Source organism: Aphelocoma coerulescens, unplaced genomic scaffold (assembly GCF_041296385.1).
Source record: "Aphelocoma coerulescens isolate FSJ_1873_10779 unplaced genomic scaffold, UR_Acoe_1.0 HiC_scaffold_140, whole genome shotgun sequence".
Classification (NCBI taxonomy): Eukaryota; Metazoa; Chordata; class Aves; order Passeriformes; family Corvidae; genus Aphelocoma; species Aphelocoma coerulescens.
In genome coordinates, this window is record NW_027183492.1 from 363,765 (window position 1) to 388,133 (window position 24,369).

Sequence of the window (24,369 nt, forward strand, 5' to 3'; positions counted from 1 at the left end):
CCTCTCTATTTCCCCATTGGCTGAGGTACGCGAGAGGTACAGACTTCCCGGAATGCCTGATACCTAAGGTTCCCTTCTAATGTATAACACCCCCCCCCCATTTTTAGTTTATTTCCATTGTTTGTTTCATCTCTCAATATCCAGTTTCATCTATCAGCAGACCTACAGTTTGCTTGTAGAGACAAAGCTCTTTCCATTCATCAATCAGTGGAACCCCTTTCCTTGTTTATTTTATCTCTCAGTGCTAATTTCATGAACCAGCAGGCCCAGAGCTTGTTTGTAAAGATAAGTCTCTCATTCCTTTCAATACGGAGCCACAGGAGGGACATGGGGGACAAGAGAGAGACACCTCCCTCTCAGCTGGCCCCAAGACACTGGGGGGCTTTTGGAGTTGCTGGGAGGGGATGTGAGGCACTGGGAGACCCTGAGGCACATATGACACAGCTTGGGGGGCTCAGTACCTCGGGTAGAATCATCCCATGGTAGGGGGAATCCTCAGGAGCTCCTAGGGCCGTCTCAAGGACCTGGATGGTTTTAGGGGTCCTATAAACGCCTTGGGTGGGGCCCATGCAACTCTCTGGGAACTGGGAGGGGTTTTGGAGGGCCTATAGGGGCCTTGGGGAATTTGGGGGCCCATAAAAAACCCCCTAATAAAACCAGTGGGAAGGAACTGGGACTCCTGAGAGTGATCCAGTCACTGAAACGGAGAAGAAAAGAAGTCAAAGTCACTCCAACACCGCAGAACCTTCCGGAAACCCCAAGGACACAGCCCAGGGCCCCCTGGGACCAGCCAGGACCACTCCAGGCCAGGCAGAGGCAGGGTTCCTGGCAGCGTTGGTCTGGGAGAAATCCTGTGCTGTTCACAATTTTAGGAGCCCACTCCCGGCCACTGGCACCCAGAGGCTATCGCTGGCCCTATTCCATGGGAAACAAACCACAGCCACCCAGTTCCTCGGTATCAGTTTCAAGGTGGCCTTTGGCACTCCAAGGGCAGCCAGAGGCTCAGCTGCTGGCAGCTTCAGTCTGGGAGAAATCCCCCGCTGTTTGCAACTTTAGGAGGCGGCACCCCAATCCAGGGCGCCTGGAGGTGAAGGGTTAGGGTTAGGTTTGAAAAAAACCTGAAAGGCAAAAATCATCCACACAAGGTCAGAACCATTCCCCACACACATTCTCACAGGCAGACAGACACAGACGGACGGACACGTGCTCACAGACAGATCCAGACAGTCACACGCTCACACACAGTCACACGCTCTTCAGCACAGACCCTCACTGCAGCCCTTCATCAAAACACTCTACTGAAGAAGACGCTTTATTACCACAGGCCTGGGCCCTAGGGTGTATCACCGTGTCCCGCAGCCATAGGGAGGAGGAGGAGAAGATCCAGCAGGCAGGAATTGTGCAGCAAGATCGATTTATTTAATTATTTTACAAACTCTATTATAGACTTTTTTCTTCATAGTCTAATTGGACAAAGGATCAGCCACCCCTTGGTGGTGATTGGCTAAAATCCTAAACCATCCATTGTCAAAATATTTTTCTACTGTACCATAAACAAGACTTTTCAATGTTGCAGGTGGTGGTTTGGTTGTTTACATTCCCTGCCACCTCTTCTGTGAGAGAGAAAAGTCTCTCACGGACTTACAAAATAGCAAGAAAATCCTTGCTAGCAGCATTTTTGTACCTACAACGCTTCAACACACCCTCCAGCTGCCGCTCCTCGACGTCGAAGGGCAGATTCCGGGAAACGGTGGTAGCATCAGTGACGGTGGAGATCCGAAGACGCCTCGGGGACCTGCGAGACAACGTGAGGCCGACATCCAGGAGTTATCCCCACGCCAGGCCCATAAATTTTCTACCCAAAACCCCATAGAAAAGAGATGAACTGTTAAGTTTTATGACTGTTCTCCCCTAACCGTGATTCCTTGTGCCGGGACAGGGCGGCTCCGACTGCGAGCGGCACACGGACGGGCTGTGCACCAAATCCAAGCAAGGATGATGAGAGGGCTCAAGATGAGTGTCCGGAAGATTAATTCTCAAGCACGACGCGCTCTGAGGCGACGGAACTGCCGGATCTGCCTGCAGTCACACAGGGACAGCGTGGTACGCGCCTGATAGAAGTGCAAGGGAACGACACGTGAAAAGAAGGCACGACCAAAATGAGAAGGAAGATGGATGAGAATGACTTGGGCACCTCCTCCGGTGCCAAGGAGCCAAGGCGGAAAGGCCACGAGGGGAGAACGGCCGAGATGGCCCCGAACGCGGCCGCCGAAGCCCTGGGACACAGCAAAGGCCCCGGGACACAACAAAGCCCCGGGACACAGCAAAGGCCCGGGACACAGCAAAGGCCCCGGGACACAGCAAAGGCCCGGGACACAGCAAAGGCCCGGGACACAGCAAAGGCCCCGGGACACAGCAAAGGCCCGGGACACAGCAAAGGCCCCGGGACACAGCAAAGGCCCAGGACACAGCAAAGGCCCCGGGACACAACAAAGCCCCGGGACACCGAACACGATGGACGCAGCAACAGGGACACAAATTGAAACTGCCCCAGTGCGCTCCCAGAGCTCCCAGTATGGCCCCAGTGCTCTCCGAGCCCTCCCAGTATGGCCCCAGTGCCCTCCCAGCACTCCCAGTATGGCCTCAGTGCTCCCAGTATGGCCCCAGTGCTCCCAGTATGGCCCCAGTGCCCTCCCAGAGCTCCCAGTATGGCCCCAGTGCCCTCCCAGTGCCCTCCCAGAGCTCCCAGTATGGCCCCAGTGCTCCCAGAGCTCCCAGTATGGCCTCAGTGCTCCCAGTATGGCCCCAGTGCTCTCCCAGTGCTCCCAGTATAGCCCCAGTGCTCCCAGTATGGCCCCAGTGCTCCCAGTATGGCCCCAGTGCGCTCCCAGTGCTCCCAGTATGGCCCCAGTGCTCCCAGAGCTCCCAGTATGGCCTCAGTGCTCCCAGTATGGCCCCAGTGCTCTCCCAGTGCTCCCAGTATAGCCCCAGTGCTCCCAGTATGGCCCCAGTGCCCTCCCAGTGCTCCCAGTATGGCTTCAGTGCCCTCCCAGTGATCCCAGTATGGCCCCAGTGCCCTCCCAGCACTCCCAGTAAGGCCCCAGTGCCCTCCCAGTGCTCCCAGTATGGCCCCAGTTCTCCCAGTAAGGCCTCAGTGCCCTCCCAGCACTCCCAGTATGGCCCCAGTGCTCTCCCAGTGCTCCCAGTATAGCCCCAGTGCTCCCAGTATGGCCCCAGTGCCCTCCCAGTGCTCCCAGTATGGCCCCAGTGTGCTCCCAGTGATCCCAGTATGGCCCCAGTGCCCTCCCAGTGCCCTCCCAGAGCTCCCAGTATGGCCCCAGTGCTCCCAGAGCTCCCAGTATGGCCTCAGTGCTCCCAGTATGGCCCCAGTGCTCTCCCAGTGCTCCCAGTATAGCCCCAGTGCTCCCAGTATGGCCCCAGTGCTCCCAGTATGGCCCCAGTGCGCTCCCAGTGCTCCCAGTATGGCCCCAGTGCTCCCAGAGCTCCCAGTATGGCCTCAGTGCTCCCAGTATGGCCTCAGTGCTCCCAGTATGGCCCCAGTGCCCTCCCAGTGCTCCCAGTATGGCCCCAGTGTGCTCCAGTGCTCCCAGTATGGCCCCAGTGCCCTCCCAGTGCTCCCAGTATGGCTTCAGTGCCCTCCCAGTGATCCCAGTATGGCCCCAGTGCCCTCCCAGCACTCCCAGTAAGGCCCCAGTGCCCTCCCAGTGCTCCCAGTATGGCCCCAGTTCTCCCAGTAAGGCCTCAGTGCCCTCCCAGCACTCCCAGTATGGCCCCAGTGCTCTCCCAGTGCTCCCAGTATAGCCCCAGTGCTCCCAGTATGGCCCCAGTGCCCTCCCAGTGCTCCCAGTATGGCCCCAGTGTGCTCCCAGTGCTCCCAGTATGGCCCCAGTGCCCTCCCAGTGCCCTCCCAGAGCTCCCAGTATGGCCCCAGTGCTCCCAGAGCTCCCAGTATGGCCTCAGTGCTCCCAGTATGGCCCCAGTGCTCTCCCAGTGCTCCCAGTATAGCCCCAGTGCTCCCAGTATGGCCCCAGTGCTCCCAGTATGGCCCCAGTGCGCTCCCAGTGCTCCCAGTATGGCCCCAGTGCTCCCAGAGCTCCCAGTATGGCCTCAGTGCTCCCAGTATGGCCTCAGTGCTCCCAGTATGGCCCCAGTGCCCTCCCAGTGCTCCCAGTATGGCCCCAGTGTGCTCCAGTGCTCCCAGTATGGCCCCAGTGCCCTCCCAGTGCTCCCAGTATGGCTTCAGTGCCCTCCCAGTGATCCCAGTATGGCCCCAGTGCCCTCCCAGCACTCCCAGTAAGGCCCCAGTGCCCTCCCAGTGCTCCCAGTATGGCCCCAGTTCTCCCAGTAAGGCCTCAGTGCCCTCCCAGCACTCCCAGTATGGCCCCAGTGCTCTCCCAGTGCTCCCAGTATGGCCTCAGTACCCTCCCAGTGCTCCCAGTATGGCCCCAGTGCCCTCCCAGCACTCCCAGTATGGCGTCAGTGACCTCCCAGTGATCCCAGTATGGCCCCAGTGCCCTCCCAGTGCTCCCAGTATGGCCCCAGTGCTCCCAGTATGGCCCCAGTGCCCTCCAAGATCTCCCAGTATGGCCTATGGTTGTTTTGCTGTTTTTTTAGGGATTTGGAGGGGTCCTGAGGAGATTTTGGGGGTTTGGGGGTTTTCTTTGGGAATTTTGGGCCTTTAAGGGGATTTTTGGGGTTTTCTGGTTTTTTTTTTTTTTTTGAATTTTGGGGTTTTCTTTGTGGGGAATTTTGGTAGGCCGCTGACCCCACCAGCCGCGTCCTCGCACCGGGAAGCACCGCGGAAAATCGCGCGGAAAGCGCGGGGCCGGCGTCGGAGTCCGGGCCAGATTCAGGCAGCCGAATAGACAGAAGCCCTTGTGAGGGGCGAGGGGGTCCTAAAACGTACCATACTAAAGATGGCGGCTCAACCGGAAGTGGCTTCTGCCAGTACCCAAGATGTCGGAGAAAGGGCGGAAATTACGCCACAGCCACACTAAAAATGGCGGCCTGGCCGGAAGTAGCTTCTACCAGCACCCAAGATGGCGGCAAAGAACGGAAGTTGCATCATCGCCACTCTATAGATGGCGGTCGTTTACGCTGTTTTCTGACCTTCTCAGTATGGCGGCCGGGAAGGCCCCCCTGGCTGCGTCTATTCGACTGCCTGAGCGCGATGCCGACACTGACGCCAGACCAGCGCTTTCACGCATCTTTCTGAGGCGTTTTCCTCTATGCGGACACCGACTGTGGGGTCAGCGGCGCCTGGGGCAGGCGGGAGCATTCAGGCAGCCGAACGGACGGAGCGGGGGGGGGGGGGGGGTCCTTGCCGGCCGCCATCTTGAGAAGGTCAGAACGCCATTGACCCCGATCGCCACATTGGTGCAGTACCGGTAATCTCCGCCCTTCTTCGCCAGCAGCGGCAATGGCGAGGAGCCCGGGGAGCAGCGAGGCCGGGCCGGGGGAATCGGGGCGTGTGTTCCGGGCTCGGAGGTGAGCGGGGAACGGCGACAGCACCAGGCGGACGGTGGGGGCCGCGGGGGATCGGTATTCCGGCCCAGGGATGGGTGTCCCAGCACAGGGATGGGTGTCCCGGCACAGGGATGGGTGTCCTGGCACAGGGATGGGTGTCCTGGCACAGGGAGGGTGTTCCGGCACAGGGATGGGTGTTTGGCACAGGGAGGGTGTCCCGGCACAGGGATGGGTGTCCCGGGACAGGGATGGGTGTCCCGGGACAGGGGTGGCTGTCCAGGTACAGGGATGGGTTCCTGGGCGATCTAATAATATTATATAACGATCGTACGAGGAGATCTATATAAAAAATCCTCCATTGTCACCCTTCTCCCAGCCCCGCTCTGTTTTCAGGGTCTTGGGGGCAGAGTTTGGGTCTGGACAAGGCTCTCGGGCACAGGGTGGGATTCTTGGGGTGCAGGGCCAGGATTTGGACTCGATGCTCCCTGCGGGTCCCTTCCAGCCCAGGAAATGCTGCGGTCCTGTGCCTCTGGGGGTGAAATAAAGGGGATCGCTGGGGTTTTTGCCCGCTGTGTTCACGGCCCCGCCGGCTCCGGGCGGGTTAAAGGCGCAGCTGCCCCGAGACAGCGGGACCGGCCGGGGCTGCTCGCTCCCGGTGCTGCCGCCTTGTGGGGAGAGCCCGGCACTGCAGCCCGGAACGGCGCTGGACACGGGATCGGCGTGGAACAGCAGCCCAGGGAATGCTGAGGCACCCCAGGGAATGCTGAGGCGTCCCAGGAAATGCTGAGGTCCCAGGGAAGGCTGAGGCGTCCCAGGGAAGGCTGAGGCGTCCCAGGAAATGCTGAGGTCCCAGGGAAGGCTGAGGCGTCCCAGGGAATGCTGCGGTCCCAGGGAATGCTGAGGCGTCCCCTGCCCGGGGCACTCGGCAGCAAATCCCTGATGTTGAGCAGAAAAAGGAAAGTTCTGGGTTAGTGAGAGGAGGTTTCTGGAATGGAGTTGGGTCAGGTGCTGATCCACGCATGGAATCACGGGGTGGTTTGGCTTGGAAGAGCCACCAAGATTATTTACGCTCTGTTTGTTGTCCGATTCCACAGCAAAGAACACCCAGAACTGCCACCTCACCCTCACAGACAGCAGGAATGTCTTGCATAGCTCTTGTTTTGGAATGGGAAGGGCCGTTGGGAGCTCTGGCAGAACCAGGTAAGAACAGAAATGGGATCATTCCGGCTGCTGCTGGAGGTGGTTTTCTCCTTTCAGTCTGTTCTTCTCATTGATCCTTTCACAGCACTGTTCTAGGGCACATTTGAGGGTAATTCCAGGAATTTCAAACCAGATGAAAACTGGTGGGGAAAAAAAAAAAGTGAACCTGATCCATTTCTAGTAATTCCAAATTTCTCCCACAACACTGTTGTAGGGGAAACCTGATGAAAGGGTAAAGATGCAGAGGAACAAGTGCTGTAAACCCCCCTGGCTCTCTGACAGAGCAAACCTTGCAGTACTCCCAGCAGATCTCTTGGAGAAACTGTGGGATCACAAGGTTTTCCAGAAAAGCAAAACAAGGGCAGAGATGAGGGAATAGGCTTCCAGTTATTCCTTCAGTAAATTGTCTAAATTTGGGGATTTAAATTTGAGAGGGAACAGTGCAAAATTAATACAGGGAGAGGTCATGGAATCATGCAGTTCTGGGTTGGTTTTTTTTTTCCCTCTTTGCCTTTTGGGCTGGCTCAGAGAAAAAGCTGAAAACCGAAGAAGCTGAAGGGGGTTCCCAAATTCCTTTCCAGCCCTTCAGAGGAGGCACAAAGCCACGTGCAGCTGAGGAAAGGGATGTGAGGAGAATGGCAATAATGGAGCCTCGGGACTCTGCACTTCATTCTTTTCACGTGTTTGGAGGTGCAGGAAATGCCAAACCCCACAGGAATTCTGTGTCTGTAACATCGGGTGCAACCTCTTGAAACCCCAGTGCTCAGAGTGGGGTTTTCCCAAGGGTAAATCCTGATGTGACATGGCAAAGCTTCAGTGAGGATTTCCAGGCTTGACTGCACAGCTTTTGGGAAAGCTCAGTAGCCAAACAATATCAGATTTCTATGGGATTTGGATCAAACGTGGCGTTTAAATGTGGGACAGCTCAGCTCCCCGGGTGGGAAAGTGCTTGGAGTAGCCAAGCTGAGCCGTTTTTGAGAATTCCAAGCATTGTGTCCTTACGCTCCTTAATACAGCGTTTAAATAATTGATACAGAATGGAGACAGTATCAGGGGGATTTGTTAGAGTGGCAGGGATGTTTTTTCACCTGGCAGTGTGTCGGGATAGTCAAGACTCCTTATGTCAGAATTAATTGGTCTTCCTTCTTTTCCTTTCTTTCCTTTCTAGATTGTGGCTGAGTGGGAAGAATGTTTGGGGTAAAGAAACGAAATGCCCGAGGGAACCTTTGTGTTCCCGTGGGGCTGCTTTAGGTACGTGCAGGTTCTGAGCTGCACCGAAACTTGAGGCTCCCACAGAAGCCTTCCGAAGCTGGAAGGGCCGGGAAAGAGAATTCCAGGAGAGGTGTGGGAAGCGCTTTCTGCCAGGTCTGGGCAGCGTTGAGGTGGGAATGACTTCAAAGTGTTCCTTGTCCCTGTCCTGTTCCCAGCCCAGGACGAAGTTGCTGTTCCCTGAGCGGCTGCAGTTCCCTGGATGTGGTGGGAGGAGGTCTGTGCCGGGGAGTGGGAGAAATGTCCCCGCCCGGTGCCGTGTCCTTGGCAGGCGGAGAGCGCCGATCGTGGCAAGGGAGGTTTGTGAGTATGGAATCAATCCTAGCTCCTTTTTAAGGGAGTGTTTTAATGAGTCATCAGCGGGCACCACTTTTAGCCAGCTTTAGTTAAGTTCCTTTTGCACAGGTTTCATGTTGCTTTGATGGTGAAGTCACCAAACCCTGAAGTTTGCTAAATTACCCCTGAAAAGCTTTAATGAATCAATCCTGAGGGAACTGGGGATTGGATATCTGGGATCTTATGGCCCTTTGAGGCCATGTTGGGTTTACCCCCTGATTTTGGTGCCAAGGGAAACTCCCAAGTTAAGAATAATCCAAATATGAAGCACTTCTCACAAAACTCAGCTTTGCAAACCTTTATTTGGGCTAAAAAATAAGAGATGGGAATGCCCTTGGCAGAAAAGCAGCTGTGAGGCCCAGCAGGCTTCAAATGCCTGTCAGCAGGAGCTCCAGGAGAAATGGCTGCTGGCTCCGGGCATCCTGGGCTTTCCAGGCTGGTTTTGTACTGGCTTGCAAGGCAGTTTTCCTGCCTCTGGTGGGTGGCACCTGCATCCCACTGGAAAGGGAAAAATGTGGAGAGAGCGCCAAGCGGGAAGACGGTTGCTGATGTGTGTCCTTGGATTGCAGTTCCTCCCGGTGGGTCTGTGCTGCTGGAAGTACAAAGGAGATCAGTCCTGGAGTACGTGTGGGTTCACCTGTGGGGCTTGGGAGAGACGCTGGACGTGAAATTCCAGGGATGTTCCCCTTGCTGGAGTGAGAAGCAGTGGAAGCAGTTTGCTGTCTGCTTCTTCATCCCCTTCACCTTGGTCCCCTGGGGCTCCAGGTAATCCCCTCTCACCTTTGCTTTTCCAAGGGTCTCTAAATGAGGGCTTGAGCTTTGGTGTAGCTCCCTTTTACAGGGAAGATCTGTTGCAGGAAAGGTCTCCTGGTCTGGACTGATGGTGTTGCAGGAAGAGCAGGAAACCCCACAGCTCCTGTAGCTCCCTCATCTGATTTGGCTGCAGGCCACAAGGATCATTCCCAAGTGTCATCCCCTGGCTCCGTGACTCGGTGAGGTTGTGTTCCCCTAAAGGCCAGGGGCTGCTTTGTGTTGCAGCTCACGAAAGTCCAGCTCGGTGGCGCTGGGTTTGGTTTTTGTGTGCAATGAAGGCACTAAAAAATTCCCCTCCTTCACTGGCACAGCCCTGAAGTGGGAGCAGTTTCCCCTTATCCTGGAGTTATCCCGCTCCTGCCCTGGATCCCTGTGGTGCCTTCTGTTCTCCAAGCTCACAGCACTGCTGGCTCTAAACAAGAAAAACAATCCCTGTTCCTTCTCTTCTCTGTCCTTGATGTTCCCAGGCCCTGCATCTCCCTGGCTATTCCCTGTGTGAGTCTTCATCTGCATCCGACCTTATCCTGATCAAATAAGGGCCTGAGATGTGTTTAGCAGCAAATGCATTCTTGTAAAGAAAGCCAAGTGCAAAGAGCATCCAGATGCAGAGAAGTCTTTAGAAAAGCACTCCGGACGTGCAAATGAGGGATGTGTCTTCCTGCATCTCCTGTTGTTTTTCTCTGTCAGGTTTTGGAGGGGTTTCTCTCCGCGATTTCCTGCGATCCAGGTGTGTCCCTTCCTTTGTCCAAATCCAGTGCCAGAGGATTGAACAGCTGACGAGGGGGGTCTGGGATGAAAATGGTTCTGCTAAAATGAGGGAAACAATGCTGGAAGAGAAATGAGCATCCTTATAATGCTTGGAATAAAAGTGCTGGAGAAGGACACTTTTTATTTGATATGGTGTCATTCTCCTTTTTTTTCCATGGATAAAACTCCATGGTGAGCAATCAGAGCAGAAATATGAAATGCAGGAGTCTTGGATTCCACAGTGGGATTAACTTCCCTTTTCTGCTCTCTTTCAGGACAGGAACAACCACTGAACTCGTCCCATCTTTGGGACCAGGAGCTTTGGTGTTGGAGCAGCCAAAGCCAGCTTGGGCCCCCCTTGTCCTGCCCGTGGTGTGGATGAGTGGCAGGCTCCTCTTCTCTTCTGTGCTGGGGTGAACTGCTTAGGGAATGCTATTTCTGGCAGCCCAGTCCTAGCCATGGCTGCTGGAAAAAGGCACAGGTGAAGAGGCAACTGCCAGAGTTCCTTGGGGATGATAGAATTGTGGTGTTTGGCTGTGCCCAGAGGGGCAGGTTGGGCATTATTTGCGTGTCTGAGGACTGGTTTGGGTGTTGGGGAGCCCAGGGAGCTGAGCTCTCAGTGCATTCCCAGCTCTCCCAGGGGTGGGAGCTGGTGCAGGGCTGGGTGACAGCCTCTGGTTGGGCTCGGGGCAGGCACTGGCCCCGGCACAGACACGGGGTGGTTTGGGGACACTTGGGGAGCAATGGGAGGAAAATGAGGGATGGTGCTGGGCAGAGCGATCAGCCTGCGCTTGTGTCAGTGCAGCTGTACAGGGCACTGGGATCTGGGTAAAACTCCAGCTCTCCTGGTGTTCAGGGATGCAAGGTCTGAGGGACTGGATTTACCTGGGGCTTTCCAGGACAGCAGGAACAAGAGGAAATGTGGTGCCAGAGCTGCATCCCATTAGGTTGCATTTCCCTCTTTCCCATTTCCATTTCCTCCTCTGTGCAGGTGTCCCCTACAGCCCATGAGCACGGGGCCGGTGACAACTCCCTGTCTGTAGAGGGATTCCTTATGGAACAAGGGCATATGATACCCCTGGAAAGATTGGACAACCCAGGGTTGCTGAGGAAAAGCCCCTGAACAGGTCCCTGACTGCAGGCAGCCCTGAGAGTCCTTGGCAAGGTATACAGCTGCCCGGCTGCCCCTCTGATTAGAGGCCATCTAGAGGGACTGGGCGTGAATCTTTGCAAAAGTAGATATAAGTTGGCATAGTTGAACAATAAAGGGAGAAGGATGCTTAATCGTATCAGTGTACGTGTCGTTTATGCGGCCAGCCCTCCGGACTCGGCCCCTAACACCTGTCCTCCTCCTGTCCCCCTGTGCCCCTTTTGTTGGACAAGTCTCAAATGGTAGCGCACATTCCCAAAGACTGTCTGCTTCCTTAAATCCACAGACCAGCTAGTGCTGTCACTGAACAGCTGAAATGAGCTTTCAGAGCCTAGAAACTAGCAGGAGTGACAAACAAAGGGATTTGAATCTGGAAATAGGTGAGTTCCACCCACCTGCTGCTGCTGATGCAGAGACTGGGGCTCAGGGCATCTGCGCAGCCCTTCCCTTTGGCACTGATCCTGCACTAGAATGTTGTGTTGTTGCCAAACCGGGCCTCAAACCAGGAGAAGGTAAGGCCTGACCGTTTGCCCCTGAACCTGGCACACCCCACAGTGTGTTATCTGGAGAGTGTGCCTCAGCTGGTGTCACTTAAGTTTCACCAGAGTTGCAAGTTGGCTCCTGCTCTGGGCAATTCTGAGCGACCATCGCATCAGTTCTGCACTAAACACCGTTTAGCCAGACCCAGAGATTTGGCCACACAGTGACTTCTGAACAGAAAATCCAAATGCAGGAAAAGTGCTTGGACCACGGACGGGCCTGGGTACAGCCTGGGTCTTTGTGGGTCACTGTCAATCCAGGCCCTTACAGTCTCTCCTCATCTTTCTTGTAGGCTCCCTTCAGGCACAGGAGCCCTTGCTCACTGGTGGTTTTGACTATTCTCTGTCAAGGAAATGAGTTGAATTTCCTTGTCAGATCTAATAGGCTTTTATACTCGGGCTTCTCTGCTGTGGGATTCATACTCAGAGACTGGTGTTTGTGTCTGGACACTTCCAGAAGGTGGATGTTATCCCTGGATGTATAAAGAAAACGCCTATCCATCATCTCTTAGGCAATGAGACTGTGCAGGTGACTGGCATGGCAGCCTTTCCACCAGTTCACCGGTTGAGCTGGTGCCAAGGTGAGCCCAGTCTCTAAATTTCCCTTGCATACCTCAAGGCGTGCATCGTAAGATTCGTGCTTGTTGGAAGGACAGGATTGAGCCGGTCTCCCGTGCAGTGAGTGTCAGGCGACGTTCTCTTTGCTGCACATTGGTGACTCCAGGGGGTTCTGGAGTAATACAGACATGCTGGCTAGAGAAGGCACAAAAGAGTGCTTTCCTTTCAAACACGGGAACTGGTGAAAAAGTGTGGTTTGTCTCTCACTGCCTGCGTTCCTTTCAACCCAGGGAGGCCGTATGGAGCCGATGACTTCCTGCCTGTGTTGACACATGTGCTAGCCCAGTGTGATGAGCTGGAGACTGAAATCGAATACATGACAGAGCTGCTGGATCCATCCTTGCTGTGTGGAGAAGGCAATGGATTTTTTTATTTTTACTGGAACTGCCTGAAGGACTAGCGAGGGGACATTCTTCCTCACAGCACAGTTGCTGTTCCCCTTGTTTAAATAAGAATGCTGTTAAGGGGAGACCTAATGACAGGGATGTTGATAGTGTAGCAGGAGAATGTCCTCATCATTTGCACTGCTGCATCTGGGGGAGCACTCGGATGGTGGAGCATTGCTTAAAGGAGGTGCCAAGGGACGAACCTTTGTGCCAGGCAGCAGCAGGTGAGCCACGGTGTGGATTTGCAAGGGGAGGGTGTCTTTCTTCTTTTCCCTTTTGATTTCATCTTGCCACACCTTCCCCAAGTGCCCCCAGAAAAAAAGGGGGGTTACGAGGACAGAAGGAGTTTAAATTGAGGGAAGAAGCCCCGTTGTCCCTGCTTTTTAAAGGTTTTAATTGAGGTAAAAATCGCCCTTTTCCCATCATTTGAGAGATTTGAGGGAAGCCCCTCTCTTTCTGATATTTTGGGGGATAAAATTGAAGGGGAGAACCCCTTTATTTGCCATTGTATTTGCTTAAATTGAGGTAAACACCCCCTGTTGCCTCAGTTCCAGGGGCTAAACTGAAAGAAACTCCAGCTTTTCCAGCATTTGAAGGGTTTAGATGGGGGCGTGCCGCTGCATTAACAAAAGTTAGAAATAAAGTTTATTTTTCTTTATAGCTTAAATTTAAAAAAGCAGCAGTAGCACTTTTAATGCTCCCTGGGAGTAAAAAAAAAAAAAAGTTTTACATATAGAATTTTTACTCCCAGGGAACATTAAAAGTGCTACTGCTGCACCAGACTTATTATTTTTCTTCTTTTTATATATAGTATATAGGGCCCCTAATTAGTGCTCCAGCTGGAGTAAGCAATTGAATTGATTAATCAGTACCTAGCTGCTCCCATCTGGAGCACTAATTGAATTAGGTAATTGGATACCACCCACACCTATCACTCATCCTAAGCTCCACCCCCCACACATGCACCACCGCCCCCCTGGCCCCCGTCACACTCCCCCGGCCCCGGTCACCGCCCCCCTGGCCCCCGTCACACTCCCCCGGCCCCGGTCACCGCCCCCCTGGCCCCCGTCACACCCCCCCGGCCCCGGTCACCGCCCCCCTGGCCCCCGTCACACCCCCCCGGCCCCGGCTCCGCCCCCCGGCACCGCCCCCGCCGCTTTCGTCACGCCGCTCCGCCCCCCGGCACCGCCCCCGGCGTTGCGTCACGCCGCTCCGCCCCCGGCACCGCCCCCGCCGCCTGCGTCACGCCGCTCCGCCCCCCGGCGCCGCCCCCTTCTTTCGCGCGCGCGCGCAATGTAGCCCCGCCCCCTCCCCTCACGCCGCCCCGCCCCCGGCTCCGCCCCCCTCCTTCGCGCGCGCGCGAAATGTAGCCCCGCCCCCCTCCCCTCACGGCATTTCCCGCCCCCGGCACCGCCCCTCCGCCAGTCCCGCGCCGATCCTGCACCTGCCGGCAGCCAGAGCCCACCGGTCCGGTACCCGCCGCCGCCCGCAGCCACCCGCCAGCCCTCCGTGAGCCGCCGCCGGTCCCGCACCACTCCGCCGCCGCCTGCAGCCACCCGCCAGCCCTCCGTGAGCCTCCGCCGCCGCCTGCAGCCACCCGCCAGCCCTCCGTGAGCCTCCGCCGCCGCCTGCAGCCACCCGCCAGCCCTCCGTGAGCCGCCGCCACCCCCCCACCGCTCCCGCACCGCTCCGCCGCCTCACACCCCCCCGCCGCTCCCCCCTCCCGCCATTCCGGGTCCCCTCACAGCACCCCGCCACCCCGCGCCGCCTCACGGCAGCCCCCCCCGGTATTCCGGACCCCCTCAGGGTACCCCCCACCCCTCGCCGCCCGCGGGTCCCCTCACAGCACCCCCCGCCGCCTCACGGCAGCCCCTCCCGCCGTTACAGCCCCCCTCAGGGTATCCCCCGCCCCTCGCCGCCCGCGGGTCCCCTCACGGCACCCCCCCACCCCGCGCCGCCTCACGGCAGCCCCTCCCGGTACCCCGGACCCCCTCAGGGTACCCCCCACCCCTCGCCGCCCGCGGGTCCCCTCAGGGCAGCTCCCCCGCCATTACAGCCCCCCTCAGGGTATCCCCCGCCCCTCGCCGCCCGCGGGTCCCCTCAGGGCACCCCCCCCACCCCGCGCCGCCTCACGGCAGCCCTTCCCGCCATTGCGACCCCCCTCAGGGCAGCTCCCGCCCCTCGCCGCCCGCGGGTCCCCTCAGGGGACCCCCCCCACCCCGCGCCGCCTCACGGCGGCCCTTCCCGCCATCCCGGCTCCCCTCAGGGCAGCCCCCCCTTCCCGCCATTCGCGCACCACCCCACAGCACCCCTCAGGCCACCATTTCAGCCCACCCAGCCACAGCAGGCAGACCCCCCCCCACCAGGAGAGCAGCACAGCCCTCATGAAAGGAGAACACCCACAGAAAAAAGGTTAGAAAAACACAAAAAGGGTAGCAGCCAAGGAAGGACACAATAAAGGCTGAGAGCCCAGGGGGAGATTGCAGGGGGGTATAATAAAGGCCAAGAGCCCAAGGGGGAGGCAGCAGGAGAATATAATAAAGGCTAAGAGCCCAGAGGGAAGCTAGGGAATAAAGAGAAAGGGCTCAAAAATCACACACTCCACAACAAACACAAGGGGTACGATACACAAGCCCTGTTCCCTAAACCAAACCTTAACCAGGACCCCAAACAAATCCCCTTTCTCCTCAAAAAGCAGCCACAGGTAGCAGCCCTCCCCACAGCTGGAGGCAATCACCCCAAATACCGAGCCCATGCCAGCACCCTCCCCACAGCTGGAGGCAATTGCCCTGAATGCCGAGCCCATGCCAGCACCCTCCCCACAGCTGGAGGCAATAATCCAAAATGCTGAGCCCATGCCTGTAGGTGACTAGGGACAGGCGTTCGGAAGATATCGCGTTGTACGGGACAGGTCAAACCCCTCCCCTCTACAGGTAATAGGTGAGCAGAAGGAAGTGACGCGGCAAACCCAGGTTATTTAACCCTATGTAATCCATGAATAAACGCCATTTTGCCGTCCACCACATTGGTGTCTGTGAGCTGATGGTCCGAACGACCTGAGGTGGTCGTCGTGCCGTTCCTGAACCAGGTCGCTACGCCTCCGAGAGGCAACAAGTGGTGCCGAAACCCGGGATCCGGAATCGGAAATTCGCCTGGACGGGTGAACGGCGGCCGGTGCGGCAGGACCAGCCCGGCGGGGAGGACGCTCCCGGACCAGCGAGGAGGATGGAAGCTCTCGCGAAGGTCGTATCTCAGATTCATAAGCAATGGGGTATCGATTGCAAACCGAAAGATTTTACACTCGCTGTTGCGAGGCTATTGGAAATTGGGGTCATAGACCGACCGGTGGATATCCTCCACCCAGAAGTATGGGACAAATGTACTAAGGCTCTAGCCGATGAAACAATGTCCTCGGGTTCGGGGAAATACCTTAAATTATGGGGAAAAGTCGTGCAGGCTTTGCGTAAGGCCCTGCAAGAGCAGGAGACCTGGAAAGCCGCACGGAACTGTTTGCTGGCCACACCGCGGTTGGGAGTTGGGGCGGCCACGCAAACTACGGATGAAAGCAGCCCTGCCGAGCGCACAGACTCGCAGGAGCAGGCACCCTCTCCACGGCCCCCCAGCCCAACCCTAACTAGAGAGGGAAAGGAGCGGGCGCAGTCATTCTGGGGAGGGCTGGTGGAGGAAGCCAGGGAGGCTGCCATTAAAGCGGAGTCCGAAACGGCGTGGGCGAGACCCCCGCCCTATGCCCTGCAGAATGGCGCCGACCCCGGAGGGGACGGGGGGGGGTGCGCACGTGGCCGGCGGGAGCGGCGGAGATGCGCCGGGGAGCACACACGTGGCCGGCGGGAGCGGCGGAGGTCCGCCGGGGTGCACGCACGTGGCCGGCAGGAGCGGGGAAGGTCCGCTGGATGCCGCAGACGCGCGTGAATGGAAAAGGGGAGGGAATCCCGGAGGGGGAGCCAAGGCCAACCAGGGCGCTCGCCCGGAAACGTGCCCTTATATAGCAAGAGCCTCCCTCAGCAGGAGGCGGGGCGAGCCCAGGGGGAAGGAGCGGCCCAATCCTAAGAGAAGGGGGCGGGGTAGGAGCCCAGGGAAAAAGCTCCGGAGCCCGGAAGTATCCAGTCAGTCGACTTCCGGCTCCGAGTTGGACTATAGCTGGAGCGAGTGGCTTGACGAATGGTCTGTAACCGACTCCGACTCTGAAATAGATAAAAGCAATAACTACCGCGCTCCTACCCGGGCCAAGGGGAAATTTGAAAAAGAACGTACTCCGCTTACAGACTGGAGAAAGATAAAAACAGCCTGTGCTGAATGGGCCCCTTCAGCCTCGCTAGCTTTCCCGGTCCGAGTAGGAGGGCAAGGCGGACACCAGAGGACTCTGAGTCAGATCACAGGCCGAGGCAAGTGCTTTGGCAATGCGGCCTTAGCAAAACGAATAGGCAATGTCTGTACTGAATTTGTCAAACTTAACAAAACGATCAATAAGTGGGTGGTCCCATTCGCATCAGGGATGTTTGCTTGCCAGCGATCCGGAATAAGCCCCTGTGTGCTTCTTGATAAGTTCGATAACTCTGCTGACTTTTGTGTCCAAGTTTTAATTGTTCCTAGAGTCCTGTATCACCAAGAAGAAGAAATGTACCACCTTCTTGAAGAACCTAGCCGGCTCCACAAGAGAGAAATAATAACAGGCATAACCATCGCAATGCTGCTCGGCCTCGGAGCCACCGGTGCGGCCACAGGTGTTTCAGCCCTCGTGACCCAGCACCAGGGACTTTCTCAGCTGCAGATGACTATTGATGAGGACCTACAAAGAATCGAAAAATCCATCTCCTTTCTAGAGAAATCTGTCTCCTCTCTCTCAGAAGTCGTCCTGCAGAACAGGCGAGGACTGGACCTCCTGCTCATGCAGCAAGGAGGCCTGTGTGCCGCCTTGAAAGAAGAATGCTGCTTTTATGCAGACCACACCGGAGTTGTACGGGACTCAATGACTGAACTAAGGGAAAGGCTAGCCCAGAGGAAAAGAGAAAGAGAAGCCCAACAAGGATGGTTCGAGTCATGGTTTAACCAGTCTCCATGGCTGACCACCCTTATTTCCACTCTAATAGGCCCCCTCACTATGTTACTCCTAACGTTGGTTTTTGGGCCTTGCATACTAAACAAATTGGTGTCATTTGTTAAAAGCCGGTTAGAAAAGGTTAACATTCTATTTGTTGGCCGCCAACAACTGCTCTAGAGCGCATCTATTTTGTGAATGTTATACCACTTTTTATAACTTGTTATGTAGGTTTTACTAGTTCTTGAAATTTTATACCATTTATACTTTGTATGTTTCCTAATCAATCATGGGGGGGGAAAATGTGGGTAATTCAGGATAGAGGGGGGGGAAATGTAGGTGACTAGGGACAGGCGTTCGGAAGATATCGCGTTGTACGGGACAGGTCAAACCCCTCCCCTCTACAGGTGATAGGTGAGCAGAAGGAAGTGACGTGGCAAACCCAGGTTATTTAACCCTATGTAATCCACGAATAAACGCCATTTTGCCGTCCACCACATTGGTGTCTGTGAGCTGATGGTCCGAACGACCTGAGGTGGTCGTCGTGCCGTTCCTGAACCAGGTCGCTACGCCTCCGAGAGGCAACAGCAAGGCTAGAGGGGGAGTGGGCGGGGCTAAGGGTTAGGGTTAGGGTTAGGGTTCGGGTTAGGGTTAGGGTTAGGTAATGTTAGCTTTTATTTGGGAATTTTGGGTCTTTAAAGGGTTTTTGGGGGTCTCTGGGAGGTTTTTTTTTGGAATTTTGGGGGTTTTGGGGGTTTTTGGGGGGGAATTTGGGTCGGCAGGGCCGGGAGGGGGCGGGGCTAAAGGGGAAATGGGCGGGGCTAGAGGGGGAGTGGGCGGGGCTAAGGGGTGGCTTTGCAGGGGTCCTGAGGAGATTTAGGGGGTTTGGGGCTTTTATTTGGGAATTTTGGGTCTTTAAGGGGATTTTTGGGGGTCTCTGGGGGGGTTTTTTTTCTGGAATTTTGGGGGTTTTGGGGGGTTTTTGGGGGGGAATTTGGGTCGGCAGGGCCGGGAGGGGGCGGGGCTAAAGGGGAAATGGGCGGGGCTAGAGGGGGAGTGGGCGGGGCTAAGGGGTGGCTTTGCAGGGGTCCTGAGGAGATTTAGGGGGTTTGGGGCTTTTATTTGGGAATTTTGGGTCTTTAAGGGGATTTTTGGGGGTCTCTGGGGGGTTTTTCTTGGAATATTGGGGGTTTTGGGGGGTTTTTGGGGGGGAATTTGGGTCGGCAGGGCCGGGAGGGGGCGGGGCTAAAGGGAAAATGGGCGGGGCTAAGGGATGGCTTTGCAGGGGTCCTGAGGAGATTTAGGGGGTTTGGGGCTTCTATTTGGGAATTTTGGGTCTTTAAGGGGATTTTTGGGGGTCTCTGGGGGGTTTTTTTTGGAATTTTGGGGGTTTTGGGGGGTTTTTGGGGGGGAATTTGGGTCGGCAGGGCCGGGAGGGGGCGGGGCTAAAGGGGAAATGGGCGGGGCTAAAGGGGAAAAGGGCGGGGCTAAGGGGTGGCTTTGCAGGGGTCCTGAGGAGATTTAGGGGGTTTGGGGCTTTTATTTGGGAATTTTGGGTCTTTAAGGGGATTTTTGGGGGTCTCTGGGGGGGTTTTTTTTGGAATTTTGGGGGTTTTGGGGGGTTTTTGGGGGGGAATTTGGGTCGGCCGGGCCGGGAGGGGGAGGGGCTAAAGGGGAAATGGACGGGGCTAAGGGGTGGCTTTGCAGGGGTCCTGAGGAGATTTAGGGGGTTTGGGGCTTTTATTTGGGAATTTTGGGTCTTTAAGGGGATTTTTGGGGGTCTCTGGGGGGTTTTTTTTTGGAATTTTGGGGGTTTTGGGGGGTTTTTGGGGGGGAATTTGGGTCGGCAGGGCCGGGAGGGGGCGGGGCTAAAGGGGAAATGGGCGGGGCTAGAGGGGGAGTGGGCGGGGCTAAGGGGTGGCTTTGCAGGGGTCCTGAGGAGATTTAGGGGGTTTGGGGCTTTTATTTGGGAATTTTGGGTCTTTAAGGGGATTTTTGGGGGTCTCTGGGGGGGTTTTTTTTGGAATTTTGGGGGTTTTGGGGGGTTTTTGGGGGGGAATTTGGGTCGGCAGGGCCGGGAGGGGGCGGGGCTAAAGGGGAAATGGGCGGGGCTAAGGGGTGGCTTTGCAGGGGTCCTGAGGAGATTTAGGGGGTTTGGGGCTTTTATTTGGGAATTTTGGGTCTTTAAGGGGATTTTTGGGGGTCTCTGGGGGGTTTTTTTCTGGAATTTTGGGGGTTTTGGGGGGTTTTTGGGGGGGAATTTGGGTCGGCAGGGCCGGGAGGGGGCGGGGCTAAAGGGGAAATGGGCGGGGCTAAGGGGTGGCTTTGCAGGGGTCCTGAGGAGATTTAGGGGGTTTGGGGCTTTTATTTGGGAATTTTGGGTCTTTAAGGGGATTTTTGGGGGTCTCTGGGGGTTTTTTTTTTTGAATTTTGGGGGTTTTGGGGGGTTTTTGGGGGGGAATTTGGGTCGGCAGGGCCGGGAGGGGGCGGGGCTAAAGGGGAAATGGGCGGGGCTAGAGGGGGAGTGGGCGGGGCTAAGGGGTGGCTTTGCAGGGGTCCTGAGGAGATTTAGGGGGTTTGGGGCTTTTATTTGGGAATTTTGGGTCTTTAAGGGGATTTTTGGGGGTCTCTGGGGGGTTTTTTTCTGGAATTTTGGGGGTTTTGGGGGGTTTTTGGGGGGGAATTTGGGTCGGCAGGGCCGGGAGGGGGCGGGGCTAAAGGGGAAATGGGCGGGGCTAAGGGGTGGCTTTGCAGGGGTCCTGAGGAGATTTAGGGGGTTTGGGGCTTTTATTTGGGAATTTTGGGTCTTTAAGGGGATTTTTGGGGGTCTCTGGGGGTTTTTTTTTTTGAATTTTGGGGGTTTTGGGGGGTTTTTGGGGGGGAATTTGGGTCGGCAGGGCCGGGAGGGGGCGGGGCTAAAGGGGAAATGGGCGGGGCTAGAGGGGGAGTGGGCGGGGCTAAGGGGTGGCTTTGCAGGGGTCCTGAGGAGATTTAGGGGGTTTGGGGCTTTTATTTGGGAATTTTGGGTCTTTAAGGGGATTTTTGGGGGTCTCTGGGGGGGTTTTTTTTGGAATTTTGGGGGTTTTGGGGGGTTTTTGGGGGGGAATTTGGGTCGGCAGGGCCGGGAGGGGGCGGGGCTAAAGGGGAAATGGGCGGGGCTAGAGCGGTGGCTTTGCAGGGGTCCTGAGGAGATTTAGGGGGTTTGGGGCTTTTATTTGGGAATTTTGGGTCTTTAAGGGGATTTTTGGGGGTCTCTGGGGGGGGTTTTTTTGGAATTTTGGGGGTTTTGGGGGGTTTTTGGGGGGGAATTTGGGTCGGCAGGGCCGGGAGGGGGCGGGGCTAAAGGGGAAATGGGCGGGGCTAAGGGGTGGCTTTGCAGGGGTCCTGAGGAGATTTAGGGGGTTTGGGGCTTTTATTTGGGAATGTTGGGTCTTTAAGGGGATTTTTGGGGGTCTCTGGGGGGTTTTTTTCTGGAATTTTGGGCGTTTTGGGGGGTTTTTGGGGGGGAATTTGGGTCGGCAGGGCCGGGAGGGGGCGGGGCTAAAGGGGAAATGGGCGGGGCTAGAGGGGGAGTGGGCGGGGCTAAGGGGTGGCTTTGCAGGGGTCCTGAGGAGATTTAGGGGGTTTGGGGCTTTTATTTGGGAATTTTGGGTCTTTAAGGGGATTTTTGGGGGTCTCTGGGGGGGTTTTTTTTGGAATTTTGGGGGTTTTGGGGGGTTTTTGGGGGGGAATTTGGGTCGGCAGGGCCGGGAGGGGGCGGGGCTAAAGGGGAAATGGGCGGGGCTAAGGGATGGCTTTGCAGGGGTCCTGAGGAGATTTAGGGGGTTTGGGGCTTCTATTTGGGAATTTTGGGTCTTTAAGGGGATTTTTGGGGGTCTCTGGGGGGTTTTTTTTGGAATTTTGGGGGTTTTGGGGGGTTTTTGGGGGGGAATTTGGGTCGGCAGGGCCGGGAGGGGGCGGGGCTAAAGGGGAAATGGGCGGGGCTAAAGGGGAAAAGGGCGGGGCTAAGGGGTGGCTTTGCAGGGGTCCTGAGGAGATTTAGGGGGTTTGGGGCTTTTATTTGGGAATTTTGGGTCTTTAAGGGGATTTTTGGGGGTCTCTGGGGGGGTTTTTTTTGGAATTTTGGGGGTTTTGGGGGGTTTTTGGGGGGGAATTTGGGTCGGCCGGGCCGGGAGGGGGAGGGGCTAAAGGGGAAATGGACGGGGCTAAGGGGTGGCTTTGCAGGGGTCCTGAGGAGATTTAGGGGGTTTGGGGCTTTTATTTGGGAATTTTGGGTCTTTAAGGGGATTTTTGGGGGTCTCTGGGGGGTTTTTTTTTGGAATTTTGGGGGTTTTGGGGGGTTTTTGGGGGGGAATTTGGGTCGGCAGGGCCGGGAGGGGGCGGGGCTAAAGGGGAAATGGGCGGGGCTAGAGGGGGAGTGGGCGGGGCTAAGGGGTGGCTTTGCAGGGGTCCTGAGGAGATTTAGGGGGTTTGGGGCTTTTATTTGGGAATTTTGGGTCTTTAAGGGGATTTTTGGGGGTCTCTGGGGGGGTTTTTTTTGGAATTTTGGGGGTTTTGGGGGGTTTTTGGGGGGGAATTTGGGTCGGCAGGGCCGGGAGGGGGCGGGGCTAAAGGGGAAATGGGCGGGGCTAAGGGGTGGCTTTGCAGGGGTCCTGAGGAGATTTAGGGGGTTTGGGGCTTTTATTTGGGAATTTTGGGTCTTTAAGGGGATTTTTGGGGGTCTCTGGGGGGTTTTTTTCTGGAATTTTGGGGGTTTTGGGGGGTTTTTGGGGGGGAATTTGGGTCGGCAGGGCCGGGAGGGGGCGGGGCTAAAGGGGAAATGGGCGGGGCTAAGGGGTGGCTTTGCAGGGGTCCTGAGGAGATTTAGGGGGTTTGGGGCTTTTATTTGGGAATTTTGGGTCTTTAAGGGGATTTTTGGGGGTCTCTGGGGGTTTTTTTTTTTGAATTTTGGGGGTTTTGGGGGGTTTTTGGGGGGGAATTTGGGTCGGCAGGGCCGGGAGGGGGCGGGGCTAAAGGGGAAATGGGCGGGGCTAGAGGGGGAGTGGGCGGGGCTAAGGGGTGGCTTTGCAGGGGTCCTGAGGAGATTTAGGGGGTTTGGGGCTTTTATTTGGGAATTTTGGGTCTTTAAGGGGATTTTTGGGGGTCTCTGGGGGGTTTTTTTCTGGAATTTTGGGGGTTTTGGGGGGTTTTTGGGGGGGAATTTGGGTCGGCAGGGCCGGGAGGGGGGCGGGGCTAAAGGGGAAATGGGCGGGGCTAAGGGGTGGCTTTGCAGGGGTCCTGAGGAGATTTAGGGGGTTTGGGGCTTTTATTTGGGAATTTTGGGTCTTTAAGGGGATTTTTGGGGGTCTCTGGGGGTTTTTTTTTTTTGAATTTTGGGGGTTTTGGGGGGTTTTTGGGGGGGAATTTGGGTCGGCAGGGCCGGGAGGGGGCGGGGCTAAAGGGGAAATGGGCGGGGCTAGAGGGGGAGTGGGCGGGGCTAAGGGGTGGCTTTGCAGGGGTCCTGAGGAGATTTAGGGGGTTTGGGGCTTTTATTTGGGAATTTTGGGTCTTTAAGGGGATTTTTGGGGGTCTCTGGGGGGGTTTTTTTTGGAATTTTGGGGGTTTTGGGGGGTTTTTGGGGGGGAATTTGGGTCGGCAGGGCCGGGAGGGGGCGGGGCTAAAGGGGAAATGGGCGGGGCTAGAGCGGTGGCTTTGCAGGGGTCCTGAGGAGATTTAGGGGGTTTGGGGCTTTTATTTGGGAATTTTGGGTCTTTAAGGGGATTTTTGGGGGTCTCTGGGGGGGGTTTTTTTGGAATTTTGGGGGTTTTGGGGGGTTTTTGGGGGGGGAATTTGGGTCGGCAGGGCCGGGAGGGGGCGGGGCTAAAGGGGAAATGGGCGGGGCTAAGGGGTGGCTTTGCAGGGGTCCTGAGGAGATTTAGGGGGTTTGGGGCTTTTATTTGGGAATGTTGGGTCTTTAAGGGGATTTTTGGGGGTCTCTGGGGGGTTTTTTTCTGGAATTTTGGGCGTTTTGGGGGGTTTTTGGGGGGGAATTTGGGTCGGCAGGGCCGGGAGGGGGCGGGGCTAAAGGGGAAATGGGCGGGGCTAGAGGGGGAGTGGGCGGGGCTAAGGGGTGGCTTTGCAGGGGTCCTGAGGAGATTTAGGGGGTTTGGGGCTTTTATTTGGGAATTTTGGGTCTTTAAGGGGATTTTTGGGGGTCTCTGGGGGGGTTTTTTTTGGAATTTTGGGGGTTTTGGGGGGTTTTTGGGGGGGAATTTGGGTCGGCAGGGCCGGGAGGGGGCGGGGCTAAAGGGGAAATGGGCGGGGCTAAGGGATGGCTTTGCAGGGGTCCTGAGGAGATTTAGGGGGTTTGGGGCTTTTATTTGAGATTTAGGGGGTTTGGGGCTTTTATTTGGGAATTTTGGGTCTTTAAGGGGATTTTTGGGGGTCTCTGGGGGGTTTTTTTTTGGAATTTTGGGGGTTTTGGGGGGTTTTTGGGGGGGAATTTGGGTCGGCAGGGCCGGGAGGGGGCGGGGCTAAAGGGGAAATGGGCGGGGCTAGAGGGGGAGTGGGCGGGGCTAAGGGGTGGCTTTGCAGGGGTCCTGAGGAGATTTAGGGGGTTTGGGGCTTTTATTTGGGAATTTTGGGTCTTTAAGGGGATTTTTGGGGGTCTCTGGGGGGTTTTTCTTGGAATATTGGGGGTTTTGGGGGGTTTTTGGGGGGGAATTTGGGTCGGCAGGGCCGGGAGGGGGGCGGGGCTAAAGGGAAAATGGGCGGGGCTAAGGGGTGGCT

At 56.5% G+C, this 24,369-nt stretch overlaps 2 protein-coding genes across 11 annotated transcripts; both read left to right on the forward strand.

Moving 5' to 3' along the window:
* The first annotated feature begins 5,332 nt into the window (after positions 1–5,332).
* Positions 5,333–11,136, forward strand: LOC138100782 (uncharacterized). Of its 10 annotated transcripts, XR_011146902.1 has the most exons (10): positions 5,339–5,508; positions 6,582–6,687; positions 7,856–7,938; positions 8,115–8,255; positions 8,862–9,057; positions 9,150–9,284; positions 9,573–9,600; positions 9,793–9,832; positions 10,128–10,333; positions 10,844–11,136. XR_011146902.1 is itself a non-coding variant. In XM_068998656.1 (9 exons), exons 4-9 carry the CDS (start codon positions 8,159–8,161, stop codon positions 10,232–10,234), a joined length of 603 nt encoding a protein of 200 aa, XP_068854757.1. In that variant the 5' UTR covers positions 5,340–5,508; positions 6,582–6,687; positions 7,856–7,938; positions 8,115–8,158; the 3' UTR covers positions 10,235–11,136. The 10 variants fall into 10 exon arrangements, 5 of the variants coding, with proteins under 5 accessions (XP_068854761.1, XP_068854760.1, XP_068854757.1 ...); XM_068998656.1 differs by having other exon boundaries at positions 5,340–5,508; positions 10,128–11,136; XM_068998660.1 differs by lacking the exon at positions 9,793–9,832 and having other exon boundaries at positions 5,335–5,508; positions 10,128–11,136.
* A 128-nt stretch (positions 11,137–11,264) lies between these two features.
* On the forward strand, positions 11,265–16,639 carry LOC138100783 (uncharacterized). The gene is made up of 3 exons (XM_068998662.1): positions 11,265–12,122; positions 12,390–12,769; positions 15,634–16,639. The coding sequence occupies exons 2-3, from the start codon at positions 12,709–12,711 to the stop codon at positions 16,473–16,475; spliced, it is 903 nt and encodes a 300-aa protein (XP_068854763.1). The 5' UTR covers positions 11,265–12,122; positions 12,390–12,708; the 3' UTR covers positions 16,476–16,639.
* Positions 16,640–24,369: the final 7,730 nt, after the last annotated feature.

Excerpts from the sequence above, each read along its gene's own strand:
- LOC138100782 (XM_068998656.1), top strand. The coding sequence starts at position 8,159 with ATGTGGTGGGAGGAGGTCTGTGCCGGGGAGTGGGAGAAATGTCCCCGC. Across the intron at positions 8,256-8,861 it reads CGCCGATCGTGGCAAGGGAG|TTCCTCCCGGTGGGTCTGTG; the intron begins GTTTGTGAGTAT and ends CTTGGATTGCAG. Across the intron at positions 9,285-9,572 it reads TCCCCTGGCTCCGTGACTCG|GCCCTGCATCTCCCTGGCTA; the intron begins GTGAGGTTGTGT and ends TGATGTTCCCAG.
- LOC138100783 (XM_068998662.1), top strand. The coding sequence starts at position 12,709 with ATGGTGGAGCATTGCTTAAAGGAGGTGCCAAGGGACGAACCTTTGTGC. Across the intron at positions 12,770-15,633 it reads TTTGTGCCAGGCAGCAGCAG|GTCGCTACGCCTCCGAGAGG; the intron begins GTGAGCCACGGT and ends TTCCTGAACCAG.